This window comes from Astatotilapia calliptera, chromosome 5 (genome assembly GCF_964374335.1).
Source record: "Astatotilapia calliptera chromosome 5, fAstCal68.1, whole genome shotgun sequence".
Taxonomy (NCBI): Eukaryota; Metazoa; Chordata; class Actinopteri; order Cichliformes; family Cichlidae; genus Astatotilapia; species Astatotilapia calliptera.
Genome location: NC_137426.1, coordinates 32,701,246 through 32,721,190, shown reverse-complemented (window position 1 = coordinate 32,721,190; position 19,945 = coordinate 32,701,246). Strand labels below are relative to the sequence as shown.

At 40.4% G+C, this 19,945-nt stretch overlaps 1 protein-coding gene and 1 long non-coding RNA gene across 2 annotated transcripts in view; both read right to left on the bottom strand.

Annotated features, from left to right (window-relative positions):
- The window catches only part of cntn6 (contactin 6), a 57,207-nt gene that overhangs the window by 14,332 nt on the left and 22,930 nt on the right, over positions 1–19,945 (bottom strand). The window contains exons 12-17 of the mRNA XM_026168942.2: positions 17,839–17,956; positions 14,996–15,154; positions 13,873–14,022; positions 13,176–13,246; positions 12,523–12,757; positions 9,465–9,580 (exon numbers count right to left, since the gene is read on the bottom strand). Of these exons, the coding sequence (XP_026024727.2) occupies positions 9,465–9,580; positions 12,523–12,757; positions 13,176–13,246; positions 13,873–14,022; positions 14,996–15,154; positions 17,839–17,956 (849 nt within the window). The remainder of the gene's footprint in view (positions 1–9,464; positions 9,581–12,522; positions 12,758–13,175; positions 13,247–13,872; positions 14,023–14,995; positions 15,155–17,838; positions 17,957–19,945) is intronic.
- Positions 1,608–3,167, bottom strand: LOC145428963 (uncharacterized). Its single transcript, XR_013909325.1, has 2 exons — positions 2,450–3,167; positions 1,608–1,865 (listed from the first exon to the last, which is right to left on the bottom strand). It is a non-coding gene; the product is annotated as an uncharacterized LOC145428963 (long non-coding RNA).

Genomic DNA, 19,945 nt, shown 5'->3' with positions numbered 1-19,945 from the left:
CATAAACTATGTACAGTTGGACGGTTTTCCAAAGTAGAACCGGTGCTTGCAGAGAGGCAAAGTTGTTACAGTATAATGTTGTTGTTTCGAATGAAGCTCTTAGAAAACCAGCACACCGCAGACCACGGCCTCTCTGTGTGAGGATCTAAACGTATTCTACGCTAGATTCGACACAGCGAACACCACGAGACCGGACAGTGTGCGCACCGCAGATGACGTCAGTACGCACACTGTGTCTGAGGAGGATGTGCGGAAGTGCTTCAGGAAGGTGAACGCACGCAAAGCTACTGGTCCGGACGGGATTCCCGGCCGCGTCCTCAAGTCATGCGCGGCTCAGCTGGTTGGAGTGTTCACGCACATCTTCAACCTTTCCCTCTCTCTGTCTGTAGTCCCAGCCTGCTTCAAAATGGCCACCGTCGTCCCTGTACCCAAATCCTCCACCATCTCCTCATTGAACGACTGGCGACCTGTAGCCCTGACCCCCATTGTAAGCAAATGCTTCGAGAAGCTGGTCAGGGACTTCATCTGCTCTGCACTACCCGACTCACTGGACCCTCTACAGTTCGCATACCGCCACAACAGGTCCACTGATGATGCCATAGCCCTGACACTACATACTGCCCTGTCACACCTGGAGAAGAGAGACACGTATGTGAGAATGCCGTTTGTAGATTACAGCTCAGCATTCAATACCATCGTTCCCTCAAAGCTGGACAGGAAACTGCAGGATCTAGGACTGAGCAGCTCCCTCTGCAGCTGGATCCTTAGCTTCCTGTCTGACAGACGCCAAGTGGTCAGACTGGGCAGCATCACCTCATCCCCCATCACACTGAACACTGGTGCTCCACAGGGGTGTGTACACAGCAAATCCAGCATGTCCAAATTAACACTGTCGGATTTGATTTCAACACTATTAAAGTGTCTATATGGGTCCACACCATCCATCCATTCGCTTCCGCTTATCCTTTTCAGGGTCGCGGGGGGCGCTGGAGCCTATCCCAGCTGTCATAGGGCGAAAGGCGGGGTACACCCTGGACAGGTCGCCAGTCTGTCGCAGGGCTAACACATAGGGACAGACAACCATTCACACTCACATTCACTCGCACATTCACACCTAGTGACAATTTAGATTAATCAATTAACCTATCCCCACAAGCTGCATGTCTTTGGACGGTGGGAGGAAGCCGGAGTACCCGGAGAGAACCCACGGGGAAACACGGGGAGAACATGCAAACTCCACACAGAAAGACCCTGGCCTGATGGTGGAATTGAACTCAGGACCTTCTTGCTGTGCGGCAACAGTGCTAACCACCGTGCCACCGTGCTGCCCAGGATATGAGGAGGATGTGCGGTCCACACCAGAGAGTGTTAATTTAACTCTTTTTGGAGAGTTGGTACGTTAACTCTGATTTAGTGTTAAACACCAAATCTGTCTGGAGTTGATAATTTAACACTTGGTGTTAAGAGTTTATATATTAACTCTCAAAGAGTATTTTAGTTTAACTACGTAAGAGTTATCTTCTAATTCATTCTAAAAAGCGGGGATTTTACTGTTCTGAACTTCTAGAAATTTCTTTTGGAAATAAACATTTACTAAAAAGATGCAATGGTTTTTGAAAAACATTTATTCTGAACTGTGCACCACAATTTCAAAACATTTTCTGAAAGATGTAACAGTATACATGTTCTCACTTTCATTAGAATTTTGTTTATCAAAAGGTCTGACATAGGTGAGCTGGTAAATGCAAATAACAGCATTCTCATCACTTATTTCTTCAATACAATATGCATGTCCTTCATTCATCCCTTTGTGGAACTTCAACGCACTTCTGCTCTCCCCCATATTCCATCTTCACAAGCATATCCTGTGCGGAGATCGAATAAAAATTAGTTGACACTAAATAATGGCACAAATAATCCAGTAAACAATTGCAGCACAGTAAAAAAAAAAAGGAATCCTTTTTGAGCCATTACTTGTGTAAAGTATTTTCCCAAAAGACAAGGACACAGGCAACAGGTAATACTGAACTAAATGTAAAACCTCAACCTTTTTCATTTTTACCTAAACCGTGTGCACAAAACTCTGGAGGGATCTATGCTAACGTAGAACCCAGTCAGGACGTCTGCTACTGCTGTTTGCTCGTTTTTTGTTTTTTTTTATGGGCGATCGTTTTCAGGCTTCAAGTAGCACCATTATACCAACATTTCACATTCTAGACATTGTTTTAGGTGTATTTGACCAAAAATGTGACTGAAAATTCACATGCAAGCTTTTTTCAAGGCTGTGGTATTTGCCCGCAAACAATACCTTTCAGCTAGCTAAAACAGAATGTTATGCTATCACCGAGCAACATGGCTAATGCCTTTCACACAGCTTTGTCTCAACTCCAAAGAGCCACAGAAGTAAAAGCTAATAACAATTGAAACAATCTTTGAAAAAATGACTTACCAAGCATGGCAAACAACTCAAATATGTAGAGCAAAATGTTCTGAAACGGCTTCACTTCAGCTTCGATTGGAGCCGTGCTGAGGGCGGAGTCTGTGAATTTACTCTGTTGGTGTCATAGCCCCTCTAGGAGTTCAGAGTTAAGAGGTCAAGAGTTAATGTTTCCATTGTAACACCTCCAGATTTGACAGAGAAACACTCATTTTTAACGCTCGATTTTAACTACTATCATTTTACACCTCAGAGTTACATTAAAAGAATGTGACTCTACTTAGAGTAAAATTAACTCTACTTTTGCAAGGAGACTATTAAAACCAAAAAATTTAACACTTTTGAATTTGCTGTGTACTGAGCCCTCTCCTGTACTCACTCTACACCTACGACTGTACAGCCACTAACAACTCCAACATCATTGTGAAGTTTGCGGATGACACTACAGTGGTGGGTCTTATCACCAATGGTGATGAGACGGCTTACAGGGAGGAGGTCAGCGCCCTGACCCACTGGTGTCAAGACAACCATCTCACCCTCAACGTCGCAAAGACAAAGGAGTTGATAGTGGACTTCCGGAGGTGCAGAGAAGTACACACCCCCATCACCATCAACGGCGCTGCTGTGGAGAGAGTGAGCAGCTTCCGGTTCCTTGGTGTACATCTGGCTGAGGATCTTACGTGGTCAGTACACATAAACAAAACAGTGAAGAAGGCGCAACAGCGCCTCTTCTTTCTCAGGAGACTGAAAAGATTCGGCATGAACCCCCGCATCACCACCTGGTATGGCAACAGCACCGCCTACAACCACAAAGTTCTCCAGCGAGTAGTGCGGTGCTCTGAACGGATAATTGGAGGTGAGCTTCCCTCCCTCCAAGACATCTACAGGAAGCGCTGCCTGAGGAAAGCGGGGAGGATCATCAAGGACTCCAGTCACCCCAGCCATAAACTGTTCAGACTACTTCCATCAGGAAGGAGGTTCTGCAGCATCCGGTCCCGTACCAGCAGACTGAGAGACAGCTTTTTCCATCAGGCCATCAGACTGCTGAACACGTCACAGACACCTCACCTCCACTACTGGAACTTCAACATTATGCACTCCATACTGTACAGTAATGCCACCGTTTTGCACATGTCTCAACTCTGTATATTTTTATATATTTTATTTATTGTTGACTCTATTTAATTTGTAAAATATGTGTATACACACACACACACACACACACACACACACGTAGAAAAACACTTAGTATACACATCCAGAATTTTTTTTTTTTTTTTGCATATACTATTATATATTGTACATATATTTATTAGTTTCAGATTTAGCCATTCGTATATTTTGCCTGTTTATGTTATTGTATTTTGCACAACTCTGTTGCTTGTGAAGCTCGCACACAAGAATTTCACTCGCATGTGCTGTACCAATGTACCTGCACATGTGATGTGACAATAAAAGTGATTTGATTTGATTTGATAGGTTCTGTGATGATCAATAGCCCCTTATCACAGTTGGCATGTTGACCTTTCACAGTAGGAAGGAGCAGGTGCTAATGAACTTAAAGATCTAATATTAAAGTGTAGACACGACAATATGACGGGGATTCAGCATACACAGAGCCCTTTAGCTGAAGCAGCTTTATGGGATTTTGCCATTTGTTCACCATGTATTCACTTTTTCATGTATTTACTTTTATTTACCTTTTGTATGCCATCATAGTTTTAATGATGATGACTATCATTATTAAAAGCATGTTTTGGCATTTTTCAACTTTTGATTGGCAATCATGGAGTTTGCTGAGTTTTTTATTTTTTTATTTTAGGCATTTAACATCTAGAGCTGTAATTTGGACTTGTGCACTCAGACAGTGAAGGCGTGACCAAGTGCTCCTGCTATTTTGGTTCATGCAGCTGAAGCAGGGCTGGACAAAAGTTTGGGTGGAATGGAAGACAAATTGAAGGGTGTGATGATGACTCATTAGCCTCTCAGTCAGTCACATTTCTGCTCTCGTACCTTTCAAACTGCTGTTCCAATCAGAAAGGCATAAGAAGAAAATGTTGCTTGGGACTGACCTCAAGTACAAAATGGTGTTGTATAGAAGTGCAGTTAGGTAAGAAGTGATTGTTCTGAATTTTTGGCATACAAATTTAGAGGTACATTTCCTCATCTTATTTTAATGGTTTCTAAGTATTTCTTTAAAGGGGCACATAGAAACCACTTTTCTTTAGCAAAAAGACTGACTTGAAGTGTAGTTGTCATCCTCTAAGCAGACATATAAGATGGCACTTCACTGAAATCAAAGACACTGCTAACATAAGTAGTATTTGTCACCTAACATACATGGAGGGCTCTTTATGTGTGACAGACTGGCAGCTGGTTGTTCCGCTTCAAGACTTGGCCATAAAAACACTAGTTTTTAGTTCACTTCTATTGGGGTTTCTCCTTATTAACCTGACTCCTTAGTTCCCCATCAGTACAAACCTTTGATAAAATAACTCTGAGGAAAGTGCTGCATTTTGGCACCGTGTACGAACAGGATAATATGAATGTGCAAAGCTCTCCAGCTTCACTCCCCCTCTTCCCTCTTTGGCTGTAAAGAGGAACTTGCTGTGGGAGGAACGGGTATCCTCTTCTGGGAGATTAAAGAGCAACTTCAGATGGAGGTTATTTCTGGAATTCCTCCAGAGGACAACAGGTAAAAAGTTTTTAGGCCAATCCAACTATTTTCTGGGACTCTGGAAAAGTAGATGCTTCACTTAATGTCACTATGGTACTTGCAATAAAGACACTTTATTTAAAGCCTGTGAATAAAAGACTACCATCATTTAGTTACTGCCTGATTTTCAAAGAGCAATGATGTGACTTTTCTTTATATGCACCCAATTCAAATTTATATTCACAGTGTTTAGTTAAGGAAGTGCATAATTGCCCTGGAGTTTACAATAATATAGAAGTAAAGGAGCTCTGATGCTACCCAGCAGGTGTAGGATTCACATAATGTCTACACATTATAAAACCAGCACATTAGCAGAGAACAAGCTACAGCTTGCATTCAGTCTCTTGGGACACGTAACAGTGACATGTAATGGAAAACATTTGACTTGAAGTGTAAAAAATACTGAAAAAACACAGATGAAAGGCCTCCTATGTAGCAACACAGCTGCTAGACTCAGCCACACTGGATGATGCTTTCAAAGCCTGGAGACGCGGTTCCTGTAATAACACCGCAGACAGGGAGGCTGAAGACACACGAACCAAGCAGATCTCTGTCTGTGCATCTGCACTGCTGATTTAAAGAAAGTGGCTCTAATTTCTAATTTTTGTTAGATAAACATTTTGTTAGGTTCACATAATGACTTGTATGTGATCAGCTAACAAATAGTTGTTATCATTTTGCATATCTCCTCACCTCTTTACAGCTTATTCTTGTCGTTTTACCCACTTTACTTACTGGTTTAACCACACCACCACCAAACGTGTTCACACCAGACGGCAGACACAAATACTCACTAACATGTAACAGTAGTCCAGCATGCAATAGAATGAATTACATGTTGGTGGTAAAGAACAAAACACAGTTAATAAAGAGTGAATCTAGTTAGCACACAACAGCTAATTTATTAGCTCCACCTAGCTAAACATAATGCAATCTATACTATTTAATGTAAATGTTACTTTGTAAAAAAATATTTCAGAGACCTTTTGATATACTTTTGGCTGCTCACTTACTTCAGATGGCACAGTTTTTACACTGGTTGCCCTTCCTGACACAAACCCTACCATTTATCTTGCGCTGGTGACCCCCTGAGTCTGGGTTTGTGTCTCCTCCTCCTGTTGTCAAATTGGGTAATTAACATATATACCATGGGGTCACAAGACTTCTTGATACAAATGTGCTAAACCCTAAAAAATTTATTCATAGGTGTTTCTCTTATTTAGTCCAGCCTCACTGATTTAAACAGGATGGTAAACAGAATTTAAACAGAAGTATCTTTTAGGTGTAACATAACTGATTTAAGCAGCACCACAAACTTTAAACAGATTACACGAAGCCCCTCACTGAATTATAAGAGCACCTGAATATTATGACCTTTATCCAGGGGTAATTTCTAGCAACTACAACTGTTGTTTTAGACCACATTAGCTTTAGCACAGTGCTCCTAATACACTGGCAACTGAGTGTGAGTGATAATAATGTGTCAAGTCCAAAAAAGATTGCAATTGCAATGTGTGTAAGTGTTGTTGCCCTGAGCATTGAAAGGCCGTGGCAGCCCATGGTCTGACCAGCACCAACCAGTAACAAGGCAATAGGATGTATCAGTATAATAACAGTAATGCCACTATGACATTAATAGGCCCCTGGTGCAATCCCACTTTAATTCCCAGTAACCTGAAATAAGCAGAACAACCCACTGCCACTCCAAAGCCATAATAATTTAAACCATAAATTTTCCTCTGGAACGCTGTTGTAGCACAGCCAAAATTAGACTCCAGAGGGGTTTGTACCCAAATGTACAGACTTTAGGTAAGCACTTGAAAACAAAAGAAACTTTATCGTCCACATGAAGTCAAACCCTAGAAATGCAGGTGGGAAAAGTGCATGTAGTTTTCAGTCAAATGCATGCACATATTTTTCCACCATCAGCTGCTGTTTTTTTCTCAGTCTAATCAGAAGATTTCTGACCTGACCTGTTACTTCAACCAATCCATGAGTTCCAACTGAGCAGATTTCAGTTGTAACCTTTTATATAGTTCTGAAAGTAAATAACAACACAAACATAAAATAATTCAGTTCCTTAAAGGAAATTCCACTGTGTGATGATCCAAAGTATAAGAAGCTGTATTTACTGTATATTCTGCAAGCACTAAAGAAAAACAGCACCGACGGGTGTGATGCTGTAGCATCCCTAAACCGTATGCTTGCTGGAGTTGTGCCAAGCCTTTAAAATTCAAATGATCCTCTAAAACAGCTTTTGAGAGGCAATTTAAGCCCTAAATTAGATTAATTAGAATATATGTCACAAAATCCCAGTAGACCTCTTTAGGAATGGTTTGTCATTGCAAGGCTTAAATATAAATATCTACCCACAGGCTGCTGTTCGGTTTTTCAGATCAAACTGGCCAAGCCAGCTGACAAAAGCAATGCCAAAAAATGTAGATTTTACAGTTAGATAGTTTAACATTGTTCTTTTTTATTTTCCTCCAGCTTGCATTCTGGCTTAGGATGGAGCTTCTGTCCGAAGTAGAGGAATTTGAGTATTTTGGTATATTGGTATCACAGGTAAAGTATTGTCTTGATGCATTCTCAATCATCCAGGAAAGTAAATCTCCAAAAGTTGATTCTGTTCATCTGGACGTAGCGTTTTGTGGGAGAAACGTTTCGTCATTCATCCAAGTGACTTCTTCAGTCTCAGCTGACTGCAGTTTTCCCCAATCTTATAACTGGTACATTTACATAATGACTGAAACCAGCCCACTGAAGGAACAATGGGCTGGGAGGTCAGTTCCTTAATCTTAATTATGCAAATTCTAATGACCATTGATCAACAACCACTGACCAAAACCCACTGATCAAAGACCACTGATCAATGGCCATGAGTACCATTCACAGAGAGTTGGGGAATGGCTGCAATCACAGCATTGTAAGATGGTGAAAGACGTACCCTTAGCCCCTTCCTCGATTCAGAGATGGTCTTTCGCTTTTCACGTAAATAGGAGGTTGTTTGGTTTCCCCGATGTATAAATCCTGGCAATCCTCCTGGCACTTAACAGCGTACACTATGTTACTCTGTTTGTGTCGGGGGACCCGATCTTTGGGGTGGACCAGTTTTTTGGTGCAGTGTGTTTTGGGGTTTAAAAGCCTGTTCATAACATTGGGGAAACCTGCAGTCAGCTGAGACTGAAGAAGTCACTTGGATGAGTGACAAAACGTTTCTCCCACAAAACGCTACGTCCAGATGAACAGAATCAACTTCTTGGACAAAGGTAAAGTAGTTTATGAAAGCAATGCTGATCCAAGATCCTATCCTCACCTATGGCTAGGTACTCTGGGTAGTGACTGAAAGAAGGAAAGTGGTTACAAGGGATGGAAATGAGCTCTGTTTAGGATGCCTTATAGGTGCCTCCTAAGTGAGGTGGTTTGGGCATGTCCTACTGGGAGGACGCTCGAGGGCAAACCCAGGACATGCTACAGAAATTACATATGTCAGCTCCTTTGCAATTGCCTCAGTGTCCGTCCAAAAGGAGGCTGGGTATCTCTGCTAAGACTGCTTACCCCGCTGCCTGGACCAAGGTAAACGGTAGAAAATGGATGGATAGTGTTTTTTCTGTTGTCTTTGTGGTTTTTTGGATTATATAATTTGCACATGATCAATAAAACCAGCAGGATCATATAAATTTTATAACTGAGCAGTAAATTTGTACTTGCATAGGCTTCAAATTATAATAAGTTGAATATTTTAAAACATTTCTACTCTTAGGAAGCTGAATATTTCATTGGATTTTCCCGTGTTAAACATGAATATTCTAAGCTGAGTTAAATACCTCTGTCTTGTTTCCAAACATGGAAACCTCTGTCTTATGACAATGTGTGTAGCAAACATTGGCAGCGACCTCAAAGCATCTCTGCAGAGGTTAGGCCACCTGGGTATACACTGCCATGTAAAATATCTGGGGTTTCGGAGACAGTGTTATTTTTATCTAGGTTTACCACAGCTAAATCCCAGGAGAGTGTTTGTTGTACAGGATAGTGATGTATGATGTTCACACATTCTCTTATTTATTTTCTCTCCCTTTTTTCTTAATAGCAGCTCTGAGACAGCCTTGGGTGCAGAGTTCTCTTAGAGACTGTAACAGCTGTCAACAGACCTCTGTGACTCCGGCACACACAGTGTTTTAATGCCAGAATATTTCGACAGCGTCACCATTGGTGGTTATATTCAGATGAGATCAGGTTATTGTGCTGTCAGCCATCTGGGATTAATTTTGTGTCTTTGTTTGAATGTTTCACTTTTCTTTGTTTTCCTACCTCATATGCAACGATCTTCTCACTGTTGGACCTCGGAGGAACTGGTTCCCAGAACACCTCGATCTCAGAGGCTGACACCGCACGGGCCCACGCTCTCGAAGGTGCTTCAGAGGGTTCTGTAAAGGATGGATTGTTATCAACAATGTTCCCTCTAAGCTGCGGCGCGTGTGCATTTGCGCACTGCTGGCACGGTCTCTGCGCACAGAAAATCTGCGTTGCGCACAAAAAAAATCTAACCTGAATTGAAATTAAAATAAATACGTTAACAACTCTGTTTTGCAGTGTTAGTCAGTAAGTGACTGGCTGCTCTAGTATGGGATTAGAACGATGCCACCTTATCCCGTAGTCCAGCCAATGATGCGATTCACATTCGTATATACGCAGCTAATCGACGTCGTTGACAGGCTACGACAGCGTCCTTATGTGCCGACACTGGCGTTTTAGCTAGCAAAGCGGCGTGGCTGATGTGGAGTGAAGCCACGTTAATGACAACGTGTACAACCATTGGAGATGTGAGCAGGACAGACGGAACAATTGACGGAAAAGTGTGGACTTTATACCAGTTTTTAAATTGTGTTGATCGGCCACGTAAAACCAGAGTTATGATAAAAATATTTGCAATGTTTTTTTTTTTCCTGAATACTATCGTTGTTTATATTTACTGCAGGAAGAAACGGTAAAAACTGCGTTTTATAAGGAAAACGCTCGAAAGTGCTCTCCACCTGTGAGCAAAGACAAAACCAAAACCCCCAACCTTTCCTATTGGTGGAAAAATGTACCATGTCGACCAATCAAAAAATGATATGGCAACATGGCATTTAGTTGTTAAGAAACGTGGGGGAAGTTTTAGGAGTGACGGCGGTGTTTTGAGATGTGAGAGATTTGCGACATTTAGCGCAAATCTTGTGTAGTTAGTGTGTAGTGTAGTCAATGGCTGTTGTTCTCCTTTATCTCATCGTGGACAGAAATTATTTTTGGAGTGGCACAAATAATCTGTGTGGCATCAGATTTGATGCAGAACAGCTGATTGTTCTGTAAATAGTTTGAAATGTTTATTTTAAAAAACGCCTTGGCTGCATTTTTAGGTAAACAGCTGCAAAAAACTTTGTTGTTTGCAAAACTCAGTAACTTTTTTGAAGAAGTAACTATATAATTAATTGCCCAACATTGGTCATTATTTACTGTATTTTGCAGACAGAGAGTTACAGACTCTCTCCCAGACCACAGACTCATACTCAAAATACATTTCACAGCTTTATATAAAAAAAAAAGAAAGAAAGAAAGTTGTGTTTTCAAAATTGGAGTTCAAGTTATTTTTACTTCCAATAGTGTTAACATGCTACACAGGTCATGACCAAGATTTTTTTTTACATTTTCATTGTAAGTGGGCTAAAGCAGTTAATTAAAAGTAGTCCGACATAAATGTAAATGCTGTAATTTGATTATTTTAATAAACCATGTAACTTGGATGGATTCAATGCTGGCGTGACCACAGTGCACACGTCTGCTGTTGCTCACAGTGGTCCAAGGGACCGCTCAGGGAGTTTGTGTGTTCGCTCAGACACATGAAAAATTAGAGGGAACATTGGTTATTAATGCACATGTTTTTACTTCATATGTTTATATGTTTCATATGTTGTTTGTTTAATTTAAGACAAAAAAAAAATTAAATGAATGAGAGGTAAAACTTGAGGGGGTAGGGACAAATAAGTAAATACTTCAGCCTACTCCTTTTCAAACAAATAATGGAATGATATTTTTTAATGATTGTGAAGGCACATGTTTGAAATGTTTGAAATAAAAATGAACTGAACTGAACTGAACTGAACTTCTACACAATAAAAAATATATTTTTGTCAGATCTTTCGGGAAATCTAAAAAAAATCTAAACACAGGTGTAATTCTCTAAGCTACATAAAACATGAGCGTCACTTGATTTTTACCTGTTAACTACAGAACAACAACTGCTGCCTGCTGAGCTACCTGCTCTGAGACTTATTTCTGTACTACTCCATCATCTGTGACTCCAGGCAGACTCTTTTTTTTTTCTTCTTCTTTTCTGTCCCTCTGTTGCAATGATCCTGGACTAGACTAGACAAGAGCATGTCCTCACACTAACGACACACACTCGAACTTACAACTCTCCTAACCTTTGCACCAGTTTGTCTTGTTCCTCGAAAAACCTTGATACCATATCTCATCCCATTTTTTGGTAAACTCAAAGTACAAGTTAATGGAGTCTATAATCATAAATGCACAAAAGCAAAAAACTAAAGACAACGACACAGTTGTTTATGATATTGCCTTTTGTGTGTACCGTATTTTTCGGACTACAAGGCGCATTTAAAATCCTTTAATTTTCTCAAAAATCGACGGTGCGCCTTATGTATGAATTCTGGTTGTGCTTACTGACCTCAAACCGATTTTCTGTGGTACACGGCGCTCAAAAATCTGTCAAAAAATGTTTTAGTACGACTTTGGTAAGCTACGAAGCCGCACCACTTGATGGATTGTCGGAGCATTATGGCTACCATAGTCAGGAGCCTCACAGAGTAATTCGTACTGTGCTTCAGCATAATATTACCGTATTGTGTGTGTATAAGGACCCCAAAATGTCAGCTGTTAAGACACATGTTTACGAAGCAGATTTCCAACTCTATCAGTCACACAGTAGAACACGGGAACAAGAGCAGCTGTGAAGATGAAGAATTTGATGGATTTGTGGAATGAACTGAAAAAGTGAGTGTATTGTTCTGTATTTTTTGTGTTACAACCGAATGATGCTGAGTTATTGTGAATGAGTTGAATAAAGTTTAACATATTTGACTGTTTTGTTTCGCATAATTTGCCTTATGTATGAAAACAGACCCGTTCATCAACAGTGCGCCCTATAATCCGGTGTGCCTTATGGTCCGAAAAATACAGTAATTGACACAAAATGCGTATTTTACATTGTTATCATACAGTTATCATCAATACACTGTTGTCGTGAAAGCCCTATTTGCAGCTAAAAGCGAAAGGATAAGTATTTATATTTGCAGGACGTGAAGACGCTCACCTTCCTCTGCAGAAAACACTCTAAGAACGCGGCTGAATGGCCCCTCTCCCATATTGTTGTAGACTCCCACTGTCACCTCAAACAGGGATAGGGGTGCGATGCTGTCATTTCTGTAAATATATCTGGATGCGTCAGGTGATGCCAGCACTGTCTGGATCCAGGTGCTGCTGCCAAGTGGGCGGAAAGCTACAACATAGCCAAAGTCCTCTCCGCTCTGCTGTTCCTCTGGAACTGGCTGAGATGGGGACAGAAAAGTTACGCCTTTGACCCAAACAACTGTGAGCAGAAATTAAATTAGGCAGCTGTAAAAGAGTAAAGCAGTAACAGTGTTTTATGTCTAACAAAGTTTTGAGCAAATCAACGGATCCAGCACCTCTCCGTGCTTTGACCCACATCCAAAAAATGTAAAGCTGTCACCTAATTCTGGATTTACACACGTGTAATTTGCACTGGCTCTGTATCTCCTTGTTGATTTACACAACAGGGGGAGTCAGCAGGCAGCAAATCAGAAAAGCTCTGCCTTTTAATTAAAAGCCATTCCACTGAAGCCAGACTGCTGCAGACGCAGTAACCTGCCAGGATTCCATTCTCATCAAAAGAAGAATACTCTGTCACAATGAATGCCCACTCAGAAATGCCCATGATCCTCTTACCTCCCACATAATAACAAGTTCTCCTCGAGCTCCTCCGCCACCACTCACGTTAATCGGCGCAACCTTGGGAACTAAACAGACACAAAAGGAAACTTGCTCATCCCTCAGTTCTGACTGTTATGTCTGACACAGGTGCAAGAAGTAGTTCAAATAAGGGGATCACAGGCACTATGTGGAGCTTCTGTTTACACAAAATGGGTTAATCACACAGGAGAGGAATTAGGTTTTTGTTGACAGTGGCATTACCACCCGTGTGTGCCGCCGTTATTAGCCGAGTGCCATATGTCAGCCCTGTGCGTGAGGCTCAACGGGAAACTTGTTCCCTTGTGATTCAACCAGCGGGATAGAATTACTCAGCTAACCAGTCAAAAAAAGACTCGCTCACGGCCGTGTCTCGTGGCATGTGCGAGCGGGAGACGCTTCTCTTGATGCAACCACTAATTAAACCCAACACATGCTCCAGAGTGCACAAGAGCTTAGTGCTGATACTTTAAAAAGCATTTTAAAAGTGTAACTCAATTTCCACTCTTCCCGCGTGCGACTGAGTAATCAAAGTAGTGGCATGAAAACATAGAACAGATTTGAAACATCACAGGGAGCACGGACAAAAAGTGGAACTAATCAAACAGTTAAATTACATTTTCCAAGTGGGACTGATTAATTTGTTATGAAGAGAAACAACAAATCGAGAGGGTACCTGCTGCTTTGGTTCGAATCTGTTTTGATGGCGTGCTGGGTTCTCCAACACCAACACTGTTGATTGCCACCACCCTGAATTCATAATCCACCCAGGGGTTCAACTCTTTCACTGTGGCATGCATCATCTGTCCAGGCACAGAATCAGGAACTAGGATTAAAGAATTTAGAATTGACATGTGTTTTGTGTTTTTATGTTTCATGTGTCACATTCACATTTGGTTCCCAGCAAGTATAAGTAGTTCATATACCAATGAAATGCATGGAATGAAACTATGACGTTTACAGTTTAATTACAGCTCGTCAGCATCTCTACAAGCATCATAATTATTGTCGATCGCACAGGTGCATCAGCATCTTGCAATGCTATTTTAAACAGTAACACAACTAGATAACCACAATTAATAAGCTGTTGCGGGACTAAGGATTTTTAGGCTGTATTGCCAAAAGTGGCAAGAAATTCCTGTGAATACCTGATATTTATTTACTTAATGATGGTAAATCAGCCCTCAGTACACGTGCATTTTGATTAGAAAAAATACATTTCAAAGTACAGTGAACAATAGCTCCCCTCCCGGTGGTTCTGAGGGGGGACACAGAAGTGCAGCCTGTGTTTTATTTTTGGACAATAAAGTTACAATGGAAAGGTGGTTAATTTTGAAACCAACTAAATATCAGGATATGTCACTTTTATAGATCAGTGAAAGGGCGATGCTACTTATGTGCAAACGATACTGCGTGGAGAAAAATACCAGGAAATATGTAACTATAAAATTCTGTGAGTAAAAAGAATTTTTTGCATTTCTACATCAAGACTTCTTGTTTATTGTGGAGCTATTCACAACTCACTAAACAGCTTCATTCACTGAAAAAGCTGCGAAGCATTTCAGCTTTCCTCTGTTACATGTCATACATGTGAAATGTGTCATAAATGGTTTATATGCACAAACTTTTAATACATCAAAAAAATTGTTTTTAAATATTGTATTTTGTATTTATATCATGCATTGCCTTAATTATGTTCATTTATAATCACCATAAAGAACACTGAATTTTGAACGTTGAATGATAAAAAACACATTCAATAAAAATATAACTGCCTGACGGTGGTGGTGCATTTGTACCTGTCCTCATAGTCTGCCAGCCTATAGAGAAGGGGGTCCTGGCCTGCATCATGTACTTAGTAACAGGGCTGTGGTTGTCAGGTCCAGAGCCCCAAGACAGTTGCACAGTAGTGTCAGTAATGTCAGTCACAACCAGGCCCTCGGGGGGCCCAGGAGGTCCTGCAACAAGAAGAGACACCTGCATCAGCCTCACTGTACGGCAGCAGCCTAAACAAATGAGCTCACGTCAGCTTTGAGACTCCACTGCAGGTGTTATTCATAACCTAGCTAACAGGAGATATAACAGGCTGTGACACCACCATAATTATTACACCGAATATCACAGATCAGTGGGAACGCAGGTTACACTTCTTTTATCAGAGACTGGGGTGTTTTTAATGCTTTAATTGTTAAAAAAAACAAGTACAACAAGAAAACAGTGAGTGAGCTCATCATGAAATCTGACCTATTTAGTTTCTGGAGACATGTATGCCTCACACCAGCAAGAAAAACAACAAAAGAAAGAGAAACAGGTCGCTGAATATTTTTCTTTTAGGAGGTTTGTTTAGCTTTAATACGTAGATACATTTCAAAAATGCCTTTATTCTTTATCACTGGGTTTCACAGATTAGCTGTACAATAGGTTTAAGTAACCTTGTCTTTACATACTTATAAACTAGGACTAGATAAAGAAAAAACAGAGGTAAAATTGTGCATAACATTATATGTTGTCTAGCCCACTGTAAGTAGGTGTACCTACTTACATTATGATACGTTTTTATCTCTATGAAGATATGTTGCATGGCCGAGACCCTTGGATGAGTTTTTCAGTAAAGATTTCATTTTACAAGTTTTGTGTAGTAGAATGAGCTTATTTTGCTCAATAGGGATTTTCTGTCTGAGGGAGGTTCAGTGTTTTTTGCTAAGTGAAAGTAAGTGAAGTAATAATAACAAAAGACAACATTAATTACCAAGGATTTGGGAAAAAGGCAGATTTTTCAGTTGGTTTCTCACTAAAATCAGGGAACGCAGCAACATGGGATTTCCTGCTAAGCCCTGCAAATCTGCAAAAGTAGCGCTGTGCTCTCAATGCGACTAACTACTTCTGTAGGAAGATGATTGAGCATCGACAACACTGGTTTTGGATTATGCATATAAAAACACAATATGGAAAACCTGCATAATCTATATTGGTGGCAGACTCTTTATTACCTGCATTGTTAATCTGAACGTCTCAGATTATCCCAGACCATTCTTTCTACGCCTAGTCTAACCTTTGCACTTTTATCATGTATTTCCTTTGTGTAATAAGTCATGGTTGTGATGGAGTGTCTGTGAAGATATTTGCAAATTCAAATGGAACTTGAGTCTGCACACTTGGTTTAAGGTTTTGACAGATTTAAACTCAACTGAAGCTCGAGAATAAATATGAACAAGCTTGACACAGTCTGTCTCTCATCTCACAGTTCTCCCTGGCAAAGCCTATAAGGCGCATAACATATGCATAAGCTATGCTAACACATAATAAAAATGGAATAAAAAGAGACAAAGGAAGTGTTTGGAGCTTCGGACACCTCTGAAGGTTGTGTAGAAGCAAGCACCCTGAACTCTACGTTGTTGAATAAAGCCTATTGTGCCTGGGTCACAGACATATTTTGTCTCTACTTAAACTACTGGCACATCAACCAAAGAGACGGGTATGTAGGATATCTATAATCCTTGAGTTTAAACATCAAAAATGCTCTCCCCCAGAGTAACATTTATGGCATGAAATCAGTTAAAAACATACTTTATAAAATGTTTTCTTGCATGAAGACTGTTTTTCTAGATACCCTTGAAGCTTTTGTGGCAACTTACTCTTTCCTTCAAGTTAACTGTGATATAAGAGGCAATGAGTTTAACTTCTTTTATTTTCTCAAAGACTTTGCAGTCATCAGCCTGAAAGTTGGAAACTGGGTAACACGTGTCAGGAGTATCTGTTTAACAGGACTAATTTAACTGACACATATGCTTAATTACCCATCTGTTTTTTTTAACCACTTAGCCAACATCCAACAAGTCTGTCCAAGCAAGACGGTACGGGCAATTACATTCACAAGTTGACCTAACCTCCATGTCGTTGTGTTGTTAGACGAAAGCAGAATACGCAGAAAAGAAAAGAAAAAAAAACATCACTGTGCCACCAGTTAAATCCAAATTATACTCACTAATCACAGAATGTTTTTTTCACAAAAGATCTTATATGCAGAACACTGTTGCTTTGCATCTTTTCATGTGTAGAAATGCCTTCTTTTGGCATATTTCCACTAAAGCCACTGGGACAAATTTGAGTGTAACACCATCGGGGGGATGGCTTACAAAGCCCTGTCTTTATGTCTAGACGGGCTCCTTTCGTTTGGCAGCATCATTCTCCTGGCTGAATTTGAACCGGCTCTCGTCTGCCAGTCAAATCGATCAGTCAACGGCACTATGAGCAACCTGAGTCTGCATTGCCTGCAACAAGCCAACCGTGCCAATACAGGCGGCCGTGTCGTATTAAAAGAACAACTTTCAGTGCTGAAAATCATCAATATTTTCCTTCTGAAATCAGAAAAGGGATCTAACATGTCTTTACAGAGTAAAGCTTGTTTACCAGCAGTGAAAATGCTGCTAACACTGAAATGCTCAATGTCAAATGTAGAGGAGTTTTCTGCTTTATCGCCTGATTTAAAACTTCTGTTGGAAATTATATCAGCAAGTAATGAAACATGCAACAAGTCTCCCTCTTTACACTGTCGGTGATACAGCTCTTATCATCATCTTAAGAAACACAGACATGCAGAGTACTACAAAATGACAAGCAGTGTAAGGAGGAAAAAGCATACCTCTGACAATTAAGTCTGCTGCTGCAGAAACTGTGTCGATTTCAGTGTGTACCATACACACATACTTCCCAGAATGCTTTAGCTGAATGTTCCTCACCATCAGGTCACCCGCAAATCCCTGATGACAGAGACATATGCGACTGAAAGTCTCGGAGAAGAAAAAACCTCCACCAAAAGCAGCAAAGTCAAAGTGAAAAAAGAAAAGACGTATAGGAAATCCTCAGGAGCACATTCAGTTTCATTCTCAGCCATGTGCTGCAAATCCTCCACAAAAGGAGCTTGGAATAATCAACCACAAAAAAAAGAGGCAAAAGAAATTAATTTGGTTTTACGTTGTAAGAAAGGCTACACAAAATTGACTTGTTTTCAGTGTTTTCAGTATTTGTTGTATTTACACTTTAACCTTACAACTCGGCTGAGTGGCTCCAAGAATAATTTTCAGAGATGCTTTTTTCAATTTGTTGCTGCTTGTTCTCTCTCTCTCTCACACACACACACACACACACACACACACACACACACACACACACACACACACACACACACACACACACACACACACACTCGTATTTTGTTTTGTTTTTTCCCAGAGAAACACAGAGACTCTTTGTTTGTTTGAATATTTTTAAAGGAAAGTCAAACATCTGTTGTCATTACGCTCACTGTGAAATGTTAGTGTTTTACGGCAGCTTCAGTGGCCCTGCTATGATCAACCTGCCAAAGCATAAATCTTGCATTCACAAAAATTTTGGCTCCTTTGTGAAGGCTCAAATTGATTGATTTGCACTAAGATCTCCTCTGGGCTAGAGTCTCACCCTTATAGGCTCCCTCATCACGACTCACAGTAATATCTGTTGGCGTCTGAATTGAATGTACACAGCTTTCACGTGGGTTTAAAATGGAGCTAGCCTACAAATACCAGTTCCCCTGGTGCCTTCATGTTCTCACAGGACCAGTTCAGTGTATACAACCTTAAGGAATAATTTGACAGGGTGAGAAATGCGCTTAATTAGCATAGAATCCAGAGAAAAGAGTGATACCACTCACTTCTCTCAGAGACAGGCTGGGACCATTTAGCCTAGTTTAGCACAAACACTGAAGGGAATTCAAAACCTTTTTTTTTAATTCCAGGACCACAAAAGCTTAACAATTACAGACAAAATACTATATTTGAATTTATTCATTGACTATAATGCTATAGGTATGAAGAGGTTAACTGAGTTTATCATACAGATTGCCTGAGCTCACTAATCGCTACATATTATTTTATTAACCCAATATATTTAGTGAGTTTTAGAAGCAAATGTATGTGTTTTTGTCAGCCGGTCAGCCAGCTACCATTTCTTCTGAACCAACTTCAATTTGCTGGCTTAAAATTTGAATGGAAGATTATCTACATATTTACATATTTAATCATGTTTGTCTAATTGTTGCGGAACAACAATTTACAGAGTTTCAGGCATGTACCTGATATAATTGTGCAGTATGATCATGAAATACATCCATTAGCTGACATTTTTATGGGTAAATAATATATATTTTTAAAAAGTTAAATGGCAACACACTGCATCATGCAGTACTCTGTCATTTGATAGCTGTAACCTATACAGAAGTAGCCAAGGGAGCAACAGCTATTAAGCTGCTGCTGTTATGATGAGTTGATGCATGTCTGTGCTGGAAAACAGGACAATAGCGTTTCCTGACTCACTGCAATAACGTGTGTCAAGATGTGGGGCCTGTGTGGGCAGTGATGGGGATATTTTGACACATGTAGGTCCTCCTAAAACCACATGTTGCCATTTTTATATTTCCATTTGTTCCATTTTTTTTGTTTTATTTTTTTCAGATGGAAACCTCTGAGGCTGAATAATGAAGCCAGTGAGGTGCAGGTCTATAATCTTGTCCCTGACGTCCTCGCACTGCTCTTTGGTCTTGCCTGTGATGATGATGAAACTGACTCTGTGTACAGGTGTGCTTTATATACATAACAACTTGGGATCAGAAATATATGGGATTAACTGTGCCACATGGGCACACAGCCACTCTGTGGAAAACAGAATAATGACTAGCTTATTTCATTCAATGAATGCAAATCAGTTTATAGCTT